Raw genomic sequence first — 12,237 nt, forward strand, 5'->3', positions numbered from 1 at the left:
AAATGACAAGTGACTGGAAGCCCAGGGTCAAGCTCACAGACTGAATGGAGGTTATTCCACAAAGTGATCACCCAATCATGTTTGATCTTCCCAATGGAGAGCAGACCACATGGTCAGCACTGAAGACAGTAACTAAATTGAAAAAAAAATTACAAGCAAATCACTGTTTGTTATGAGCCGAGGAAAGATACTTCATTTGAAGAATAAGGGTTACAAAGTAAAACAAGCCGATTTCCAGAATATTAAAACTTCAGTCCAGTTACAAAGGTTATTAACATCAGCAGAAACAAACCCAAACTATCAGAATGAACATGGTTCAGTCCTGGATGTGATTAACAGCAGAACCAACCGCTGGAGTCTCTGCTGAACTCGCTGGTGTGTCAGCCAGTTGGATGATGGATTAAATCCCTTCTCAGACATGGAGCAGGTGTCCGGCCTCTCCCCAGTGTGAACTCGCTGCTGTGTGTCTTGGAGCTGATGGCTTCCCCCATGCACCAGCTGCTCTTGTCTTTCTATGTGGGTGGGGGCTATGGGAGATTCTACCAAAAATTCTGGTTGAATTGCAGATCTATGAAGTCCATCTCCTTTTCCCCTCCTCCACCTCTCACTCTTTTCCCATCGAGGCCAGAGTCTTGTGTCAGCCCAGATTGGGAGGCAGGTTCCCTTCCCTGAAGGACATTAATGAACCAATTGCGTTTTTATGACAATCCAGCAGTTTTCATGGTCACTTTTTCCTAGTGCCGACCCCACAAATTATCGGATTCATTCAGCTCAATTTCACAACCTGTCTTTGTGTTTTTGTGGGTTCTCTTTCACAGTTCTTCATTTCTGTTTTAAATTCATTTTACAGGCTGTTAGAAGGATTTGCAGTTGGGAAAGTCAAATCAAAATCACATCAAAATCTGCCAGAGTCTCTCGATTCATCAGAACCTGAAGATTGACAGCCTTTGAACATGGAAGCAAAAAGCACTGTTCACACCAGGGAGAAACCATGGAAATGTGGGGACTGTGGGAAGGGATTCAGATCTCCGTCTGATCTGGAAACTCATCGACGCAGTCACACCGGGGAGAGGCCATTCATCTGCTCCGTGTGTGGGAAGGGATTCACTCAGTTAATCGGTCTTCAGACACACCAGCGACTTCACACTGGAGAGAGGCCATTCATCTGCGCCGTGTGTGGAAATAGATTCACTCGCTCATCCCACCTGCTGAAACACCAGCAAGTTCACACCAACAAGAGAGAATTTCAATGCCCCGACTGTGAAAAGAGCTTTAAAAACCCACATGGACTGAGGGAGCACCAGCGCATTCACACTGCATATGCACCGTTCAGCTGCTCACAGTGTGGGAAGAGGTTCAGTACATCACCCCACCTTCTGACACACCAACGACTTCACACTGACGAGAGACCTTTTAAATGTCCAGACTGTGGGAAGTGCTTCAAAAGTTCTATGGATCTGCAATACCATCAACGTGTTCACACTGATGAGAGACCATTCAGATGCTCTCACTGTGGGACTGGGTTCAGGCAATCATCTCACCTCACTGCACACCAGCGCACCCACACTGGGGAGAGGCCATTCACCTGCTCCAAGTGTGGAAAAAGATTCACTCAGTCATCCAACCTGCTGACACACCAGCGAATTCACACTGGGGAGAGACCATACACCTGCTCTGAATGTGGGAAGGGATTCACTCGCTTTTCCCACCTGGTGACACACCAGCGAGTTCACAAATGATTGCAGGGGTTGGATTCTGCTGTTATTGCTGCTGTTAATCACATCCTGGACTGAATCATAAAGATAAAAACAAAAAGCTAAAAGCTGCCGAAGGGCCATGAGGGCTCGAAACGTTGACTGATTTCTTCTCCGCCGATGCTGCCAGACTTGCTGAGTTTTTCCAGATAATTCTGTTTTTATTTTGTTCTGGACTGAATCATGTTCATTCTGACAGTTGGGGTTGATCTCTAATGTCAGTTGCCCAGTTCAGACTTAGCGTGTACTCGTACCATCTCTCAATTATGAGTGAATAGATCATCATTGTCTGCAAACCTTGTTTTTAAATTTAAATCCACACAGAAACTGTATCGAACTAAAGATGAATATTAAACAGATCACAGTGCAATCCTGCAGCTCTATATTGACTGGAGAAAGTCTGTCCTGTAACTCGAGGATGAGGCTCGGTAAACTCTGAATGTTTGGAATCACAAGTAGGCTCGAGCTATTTGAGAGGTGGGCTGTTCAAAACTGTTAACCGTTAAGATATTGAAGGAATTACTCTGAAAGTAAACTCACCAGTTGATAACCTCAGACTCTGCTCCCTGCTGTAATTAATACTCAGCATCCATTCGTGCTGATTTACAGTGAATCACTGAATATCCTGTGGAGTCTTTGTTCCTTGTTTTGTGAAATAGCTCTCCCCATTAGTGCTGAACTGCTGGATAACTCTGATTACATTTAGACACGTCTATAAAGAGTCTGTGTGCCCACATTTCGCTGTGATTTGTAAACAATAAACAATGTTCATGGCCTGACTTGTAGTCTGGTATCCGGGTGATTTGTGAAGAAAGATTTAATTCACTCACTCAGCAGCTTGAGGGGAACCAGACTGAGGTTTATTGAACATAAGAAATAGGAACAGGAATAGGCCATTCGGCCCTTCGAGCCTGCTCTGCTATTCAATACGATCATCGCTGATCTTCTATCCCAGGTCTGCTCTCTCCGTATCCCTTATTTCCCTTCAAAAATACTCAAATCTCTATCGACCTGTGTCCTAAATATAACTGAGAACCCACCCTGAGGTGGAAAATTGCAAAGATTCGCAACCCTCTGAGTGAGGAAATTCCTCCTCTTCTCAATTTTAAATGGTCAACCCCTTATTCTGAGACCACCCCCCAACCCCCCACTCCCTTCTAGATTCCCCAGCCAGGGGAAACATTTTCTCAGCATCTACCCTGTCAGGCCCCTTAAGAACTTTAAATTTCAATTAGATCACCTTTCATTCTTCTAAACTCCATTAAATTTAGGCCTAGTCTGCTCGATCTCTCCTCATGGGACAATCTCCTCATCCCAGGAGCCAGTCTGGTGAACATTTGTTTCACTCCCTCTAGGTCAAGTATGTCCTTCCTTAGGTAAGGAGACTAAACCCGCACACAGTGCTCCAGGTGAGGCCTCACCAATGCTCTGTGTAATTGTAGTAAGACATATTTACTCTTATACTCCAATCCCTTTGTAATAAAAGCTAACAGACCATTTACCATTGCTTGCTTTACCTGCACATTAACTACCTGTGATTCATGTACAAGAACAGCCAGGTCCCTTTGAATGCAAATATTTCCCAGTCTTGCACCATTCAAAAAAATATCCTGCTTTTATAATTTCCCTCTTTTATAATTTCCCTATCAATATTGATAACTTCACACTTCACCACGTTGTATTCCATCTGCCATGTCCTTACCCACTCTCCCAATCTATCTATCCCTCTGCAGACCCTTTTCGTCCTTGTCACCATTTACTTTTCTAATTAACTTTCTTCAACAGCAATCTGGATACATTACACTCAGTCTCCTCATCTAAATCATTGATATCGATTGTAAATAGCTGAGGCTTAACTACTGATCCTTGTGGTACCCACAAGTTACAGCCTGTCAATCTGAAAATGTCCTGTTTATTCCTATTCTCTGTTTTCTATCCATTAATTAACTCTCAGTCCATGCTAGAATATTACCCCAATCACCTGACACCTGATTTTGTGTAATGACCTCTTGTGTGGCACCTTATCAAATGTTTTTTGAAAATCCAAATGCACGACATGTGCTAATTCCCTTGTTATCCACCTCACCCGTTACACCCACAAAAAGCTCTAAACAAATGTGTCAAACATGATTTCCCTTTCATAAATCTGTATTGACTCTGTTTAATCAGTTAATGATTTTCGAAGTGCCCTGTTACCACATCTAATAATAGCAGTTGGCAAAATGCTAGAATCTGATGTTAGACTAATTGGTCTATAGTTCCCCATTTTCTCTCTTCCTCCTTTCTGAATAGTGAGGTTATGTTTTCTACCTTCCATTCCTTGGGAACTGTTCTAAAAAAGCTAAGGAATCCTGGGATATCAAATCCAATGTATCCACCATGTTATGATCCCTGTGGAGATCAACAAACCAAAAGAACCAAATTTACTGAACAACACCAACAAGAAAACCATTGAACAAGATTTCACCTTTGATACCTTTTACTTTAATAATCAAATCAAAATCAACATAAATTAAACATGAATTAACAGGCAAATTGCAGCCAATATTAACTAAAACTTATATATTAAAGAGCAGATGCAACAAAGGGAGATCTGCATTTTTCAGAAGTCTACCCAGCAGATATGGCACCAATTTCAGCCATAAACTCCTTCAAAACTCTGAAAGTCCTCAGGTGGAATTCCAGCTTCTTTTCTTTCAGGATTTAGGTGCCGATTACATATTTCACTCCTGGGAGTGGTTTGTTTCTTGAAGGTGAGATTATTATTAAAATGACAACACACACTGTGTCCACCCAGGGATCTCTCTGGACTAACCGGCACCACACAGGGTCATGTGTCTATGAAGAGGAGGTTGTTGTCCAGTATTTCCTAACCAATTCTCTATCTAAGTGATAGATTGTCTCTAATTCCAGGCACTTTCATTTTGTTAGAATCTCTTGTATGGAACTTTATCAAATGCCTTCTGGAAGTCAGTATAAGTAACATCATTGACATTCCCTTAACTACCACATTAGTGACCTCCTCAAAAATACAACACAGTTATTTAGACATGAATTAACCTTTTACAAATCCATGCTGTCTCTCTCTGATCAGCTCATATTTCTCAAAGTGATAATGGGGTGAATAATTCAGAATTCACAAACCTCCTGAATCTTTCCTATTTATGGCAGACAGAAGATGTAGAGTTAATCTCTCTTTCTGTTTCCCTCTTTCGCTCTGTCCTATATTTCTCCCTGGATTTCTTTCTGTCTCTGTATCCTCTCTCTTGGTCCTTCTGTCTTTTGCTTTGAAACAATTTCTTGTCTCTTTTTGTGTGTCTCATTCTCTCTGACTATATTTATCTCTCTATTTGTCTTTCTCCCTCTCTCATTCTGTCATGTTGTCATTCAATCTTTCTGTCTCACTGTCTCTCACTCCCTTTCTGTGACTGTCTTTCTCGCTCCATCTGTCTCTCCCCCTCTCTCTCATCCCCTGTCTGTCTCTCATGTTCTGATTGTCTCTTATGTTCCGACTCTCTCTCACTATCTGTCTCTCGGCCTCTGTCTGTCTCTCAGTCTCTGTCTCCCACCCTCTGTATGTTTCTGATACTTTTCTGTCTTTCAGTCTCTGTCTGTCCTTCCCTGTCTGTCTCTCACCCTCCATCTGACTCTCACTCTCCGTTTGTCTGTCACTCTCTGTCTGTCTCTCACTCTCCATCTGTCTCTCACTCTCTTTCTCTCACTCTACATCTGTGTCTCACCCTCTGTCTGTTTCTCACCCTCTGTCTGTCTGCCACTCCCTGTTTGTCTCTCACCCTCAGCCTGATTTGCACTGTCTCTTTCTCACTCTGTCTCTCACTCTCTGTCTGTCTCTCACCCTCTGTCTGTCTCTCACCCTGTCTGTCTCCCACTCCCTGTCTGTCTCTCACCCTCAACCTGATTCTCACTGTCTCTTTCTCACTCTGTCTCTCACCCTCTGTCTGTCTCTCACCCTCTGTCTGTCTCCTACTCCCTGTCTGTCTCCCACTCCCTGTCTGTCTCTCACCCTCGGCCTGATTCTCACTCTGTCTCTTTCTCACTCTCTGATTCTCACTCTGTCTCTTTCTTACTCTCTGACTCTCACTCTCTGTCTGTCTCTCACTCTCTGTCTGTCTCTCATTCTCTGTCTGTCTCTCATTCTCTGTCTCATTTCCTATCTCACTGGCATTGATTCTCTATTTCAGACACAGAGTCTCTGCCACTGCAAGATGAACACAACACCCGAGATGAGCCCAGACCTCACATTGAACACAATTATACCAACATTCCCAATCATTTCCAATCAGAGTCTGTAAAGCTGACAATGAATAAGGACAACATTAACCAGAATGGAGGGAAATCAGACTCATCCTGGTATGAGTCAGGTACTGAGTTCGAGCCCCACCGATCTTCCCTTTCTGTGATATCACCATCCCCTTACTACGAGTGTTGGGAAATGGCTGACTTGTGCGCAGCAACAATGTTGATTTCTCCAGATATGTAAAATTTGCCACAATATAAATCGCAATTTAATTGGGTTTAACTGTGTGTTTGGATTCTTGGCACCTAGGGAGAGGTGAAGGTGTAGTGGTATTGTCGCTGGACTAGTAATCCAGAGATGCTCTGGATCTGTCATGGCAAATGGTGGAATTTGAATTCAATAAAACTCTGGAATTAAAGGTTTAACGTTGACCATGAAACCATTGTCGATTGTTGTAAAAAACCCATCAGGCTCACTAACGTCCTTTAGGGAAGGAAATTTGTCATCCTTACCTGGTCTGGCCTACATGTGACTCCAGACGCACAACAATGTGGTTTACTCTTAAATGCCTTCTGAAATGCCACTCAGTGGTATCAAACCACTACAAAGTCACTGGAAAAAAGGAATGAAACCAGACAGACCACCCAGCATCGACCTAGGCACCGGAAATAACAACGGCAATCTCAGCCCCATCGAGCGCCATTCCTTTACTGTCACTGGGTCAAAATCCTGGAACTCCCTTCCTAACAGCACTGTAGGTGTACCTACACCACATGGATTGCAGTGGTTCAAGATGGCAGCTCACCAGCGCCTTCTCAAGGGCAACTAGGTATGGGCAATAAAGCCAGCCCAGCCAGCGAAGCCCACATCCCGTGAATGAATTAAAATAAACCTTCAGAAAGTGTCATCGACTTCAGAAAGTCTCTCCAGACTCCTGTTCAATACATTTGCTCAGTGGATTTAAATTTAAACCAGGTTTACAGATGTGATGCTGTATTCACACATCAAAGGCGAGAGCGATGCTGTGGGACATACACTAAGTCCAGTAGCTGAAAATGATTAACAGACTGGGTTTTGTGTTCAGTGATCCCAGGAGTGTTACTGACACCTTCCCTGCATCCCAAAGCTAGGGGAGCCACTCTGAAAGGTATGGGGAGCTGTGGCTTGTCCATGAGAGTAACTGAAGGTTTGAGAACTGAAGTAATCTAAAGTTGGAAAGGAGAAAAGACCCAAAATAGAGCAGTCAGTAACAGGATATCAAGTAACCTCCTCTTATCCTGGAGAAATTAAAGACTCAACAAAGTGTGTGTCTGAAACAACATGAATTCATTTGACAGATATCAAAATATTGAACTCCAGCCAGTTATAGGGGTTATTAACATCAGCAGAAACAAACACCAACTATCAGAATGATCGTGGTTCAGTCCTGGATGTGATGGACAGCGGCAATAACAGCAGAATCCAAACCCTGCAGTCACTGGTGAATTCGTTGGTGTCTCAGCTGGTGGGATGACGAAGTGAATCCCTTCCCACACATAGAGCAGGTGAACGGTCTCTCCCCAGTGTGAGTGCATTGGTGTTTCAACAAGTCACTTTTGCTTTTATAGCTCTTCTCACAGTCAGAACATTTAAAAGGTCTCTGATCACTGTGAACAAGTTGATGTTCAGTGAGGTTGCATAAGTGAAGGAATCCCTTCCCACACTTGGAGCAGGTGAATGGCCTCTCCCCAGTGTGAACTCGCTGGTGTCTCTGTAGGTTGGATACATTATTAAATCTCTCCCCACACACAGAGCAGGGGAATGGCCTCTCCCCAGTGTGAAATTGCTGGTGTGCCAGCAGGTTGGCTGACTGAGTGAATCCCTTCCCACACTCAGTGCAGGTGAATGGCCTCTTCCCAGTGTGAACTCGCTGGTGTCTCAGCAGATCCATTTTGCTTTTGAAGTTCTTCTCACAGTCAGAACAGTTAAAAGGTCTCTGATCAGTGTGAACAAGTTGATGTTTTGAAAGATGTGCTGACTGAGCGAATCCTTTCCCACACACAGAGCAGGTGAATGGCCTCTCCCCAGTGTGACTGCATCGATGAGATTCCAGCTGGGATGGAGTATTGAATCCCTTCCCACAGTCCCCGCATTTCCATGGTTTCTCCATGGTGCTGTCGTCTTTGTGTGTCTCCAGCTTGGACAATCAGTTGAAGCCTTGTCCACACACAGAACACATGTACAGTTTCTCCCCACTGTGAATGGTGTGATGTTTTATCAGCTTGTGTGACTGGTTAAAGCTCTTTCCACAGTCAGCGCACTGGAACACTCTCAGTGTCTGTCTCGGTGCTTTTCTAGTCACACTGTAAAAGGAATTTAAATAGAATTACACAGAATATTCAATGCAGAAACAGGTCATTCTGTTCAACTGGTCCATGCCAGTGTTTATGCTCCACATGAGCCTCTCACTTCTCTCTATCAGCATATCATTCTATTCCTTTCCCTCTTGTGTGCAGCTTCTTCTTAACTGCATTCACGCTGTTTTGCCTCAACTTCTCCCTGTGGCAGCAAGTTCCACACACTCTGGACAAAGACTTTGAACTTAAATAGTACGTTCTTGGGTTGCCGATGAGCACTGCTGCCTCTTTTCTGCATTTCCTGCAGAGGCTGAATCGTTGCTGATGAGAAAGCGCTGAGCTCTGTAGCTGTACTCCAGTTTTGTCATCTCTGGAATTCAGGTGTATGAGGAAAGTGAGCTCAGCCTTCTCAGCTCCCAGAATAAAGCTGATACCTTGTGAAGTAACTTCAGACAAGTGCAGTGGATCACAAACAACTATTGTATGAATCATTGTCTGGCTATGCTGCTGTAAAACACCTCTGGATGTTAATGGCGCTATGTGAATGAGATGAAAAGTATCTTCAATGAACAGATTGTGAATTGGAATTCTCTAACCTAGAGGGCTGTGAGTGCTCAGTCATTAAGTATAATCAAGACTGAATTCAGCAGATTTTTGGAGATGGAAGGAACGAAGGGAAATGGGGACAAGGAGGAAAAATGGAGCTGATGTGGATCAGCCATGATCTTATTGAATGGTGGAACAGGCTCGATGTCCTACACCTGCTCCTATTTGTGATGTTTTTAAGTTGTTCTTGCTGAATAGAGAACTCTTTAATTTAGTGGAATGATCAGCAACAACCTAAGATTTTCTTTTGGTTGCATTCATTTTCAGAGAATCTTCGAGGTGCATCGCACAAGAGGAGGTCATTTGGCCCATCATTCCTGTACTGGCTCTTAGAAAGAGCAGACTTGCTCAGTCCCACATCCCTGTTTTATGTCCGAAACTGTGTAACCTCCTCATCAGGTAACTGTCCACCTCCCTTTTAGAATTAGTTATGGAATCAGATCCCACGACCTTATCAGGCAGATCGCGACAACTCTCTGAGGTTTACTCATTACCCATTATGAAGGTTCAAAGAAGGTTTGAGCAGTGTAAGATGGTTTCAAGAATATCAACATCAAAATATGTTTAATTATTACAATTATTGGCTGGGAGGGCAGTTCTGTCAGTGTCCAAAAGATACTTGTCTCCTGGTCACTGGGAACAATGAAGCCCCGCCCACTTCCGGTTCCCTCACCAAGATGGCCGCACATGCGCGTCTTCCACGCATTGCATCTACCAACATGGCGGCCGTTTCCCCACCGTCAGGGCGGCTGTGAACCTGGTCTGTCAATGCAGGGCAAACAGCCTCCTCTTCTCCGAAGCTTTAAGCCTACACCTGGTGTTAATGAACGTTAACAGCACCATCCCCGCTTCCCCACCACCCCCATTCCACCCCGAGCCGCACAATATCTTTACCGCCTCCCGGAACCAGCTATGCACCGGCCCGTCTCCGCCATTGTCACCGCGCATGCTCAAAGCACATCTGGTACTGCACCGGCGCATTTGACCCTGTCGTCATTGATAGGGGACTTTCTGGCCTGCGGGGAATCTGGGTGAACAGACCGCCATTAAACCACGAACTGGCGATGAGAAAAATGTATTAATGCCCAGTCTCTCCACGTTGATGCGAAGTACAATGACCACCACTTTTCTGTTACTAACTCCAACCACCGGTTAAACCGCTAAATGTTTTCTCACAGTGTTTTCTAAATCCAATGCAGGCCTGTCATTTAGAGGGAAAGTTACGAGGCCTCATTTTTTGTCACAAAACAAAAACAAAAATACCTGGAAAAACTCAGCAGGTCTGGTAGCATCGGCGGAGAAGAAAAAATTTGACGTTTCGAGTCCTCATGACCTTTCAACAGAACTAAGTAGAAATAGGAAAGGGGTGAAATTTCCTATTTCTACTTAGTTCTGTTGAAGGTTCATGAGGACTCGAAACGTCAACTTTGTTCTTCTCCGCCGATGCTGCCCGACCTGCTGAGTTTTTCCAGGTATTTCTGTTTTTGTTTTGGATTATCCAGCATCCGCAGTTTTATGTTTTTATTTTTGCCTCATTTTTTGTGTCCTATCAAAAAATCTCATTAATAAATTGGCAGCATTATCTGCTTCAAGGTGGAAAGGGGTGAAATAGCTGCTGCCGATACACCAATGCCCATGGGACAGAGAAATTCACTTCACCAATATATCTGGTACAGGACTTAGTCTCGATTCCCTCCATCCACTGGTGCACTGTCTGTGCCGTGTGCACAGTCTACGAGATGTGTTGAGTCCACATCTAGAGAACAGAATTAATGGATAGCTACCTACAAATCAGAATTCAGAATATAAGAGTTAAGAGATGTTTCTCTGGTGTACTGGGATTCCCAACACTATGAATCTTACCTCCTGGGATAAAGTAATGATCCAGTTTGTGGGGCACAGGGGCGGATTAATGTTCAGTCTACAGTGCACTTATCTTGGGAGTGGATTATGGTTCTTCAAGGTACACTGCAGGGCCAACAGCTCAATCAGCTCCACTTTCAGCTCAGGAGACCTCAACAACTGCACATACTGTTCACAGGGGAGATCTACTGGTGCAGTGAGGCCAACATTCATGCTTTAACTAACACCACCAAAAAACTGGATGTTGTGAAACAGTAACAATGTGTATTTATAAAATGTAATAAAATATCCTAAGGTCAGAAGAGTTTCAGAAAGAAAAAACTGACACCAAGTTACATTGGACGATATTAGGGTAGACGGCCAAAACCTTGATTTGACAGGCAGATTTTAAGCAACTTTAACCAGGAGAGTGAAAGGTTTAGGGAGGGAATTTCAGAGCTTCACACCCAGGCATGGCCACCAATGTTGGAGTAAATAAAATCAGGGATGCTAAATAGACCGGATGAGAAGAGTGCAGATACCTCAGAGGGTTGTGCGACTGGAGATAAGGAGGAATAAGGGCATGAATGAATTTCTGAACAAGGATGCAAAGTTTAAAATCGAGACATTATTTGACCAGGAGCCAATGTAGGTCAGGGAACACAGGGATGATGTGTGAATGGGACTTGGCATGAGAATGCAGCAGAGTTTCGGATGATCTCATGTTTCCGTGTTGAGGTGGGGTGAATGTGAGAAGCTGGTCAGGAATGTATTGGAATCGTGAAGTCTAAAAGTGACACAGGCATGGATGAGGGTTTCAGCAGGAGATGAGTTGGAGTGGGGTGGAGACAGGCGACGTTATGGAGATTGAAATATGGGGTATTAATAATGGTGTGGATGTGTAGTTGGAAACTCATGTTGGGGTCAAATATGACACCAAGATTGTGAACAGTGTGGTTCAGCCTCAGACAGTTCCCAGGGAGAGGGATGGACTCACTAGTTAGGGGACAGATTTTGGAATGTTGACTGAAGACAATGGCTTTGGTCTTCCCAATTTTTAACTGGAGGAAATTTCTGCTCATCCTGTACTGGATATCGGATAAGCAGGTTGATAATTTAGTAACAGTGGAGGAACGGAAAGGGATGGTGGTGAGGTAGAGCTGGGTGTCGTCAGTGTACATGTGAACCCTAACACGGTGCTTTTGGACAATGTTACCTAGTGGCAACGTGTAGATGAGAAATACAAGGGCCAAGGATAGATCCTTGGGGGACACCAACTTCAAGGACTCTGGAGAGGAAAGGGAGGTCAGAGTGGGGTGTGGCAGTTTACCAGGATGGTGGGGTCAAGTGGTTTTTTTTCAGGATGGGTGATGACGGTGAATTTAAAGGTAAAAGGGACAGTGCCAAAAGAGAGAGAGAACCCCCGTTAACAATATCAGAT

The 12,237-nt window shown here is 44.1% G+C and overlaps 1 protein-coding gene across 1 annotated transcript; it reads right to left on the reverse strand.

Annotated features, from left to right (window-relative positions):
- Window positions 1-7,326: 7,326 nt before the first annotated feature.
- Window positions 7,327-8,593, reverse strand: LOC144698209 (uncharacterized). Its single transcript, XM_078570176.1, has one exon. The coding sequence runs from the start codon at window positions 8,159-8,161 to the stop codon at window positions 7,487-7,489; it is 675 nt and encodes a 224-aa protein (XP_078426302.1). The 5' UTR covers window positions 8,162-8,593; the 3' UTR covers window positions 7,327-7,486.
- Between the last annotated feature and the right edge of the window lie 3,644 nt (window positions 8,594-12,237).

Source organism: Cetorhinus maximus, chromosome 23 (assembly GCF_964194155.1).
Source record: "Cetorhinus maximus chromosome 23, sCetMax3.hap1.1, whole genome shotgun sequence".
Taxonomy (NCBI): domain Eukaryota; kingdom Metazoa; phylum Chordata; class Chondrichthyes; order Lamniformes; family Cetorhinidae; genus Cetorhinus; species Cetorhinus maximus.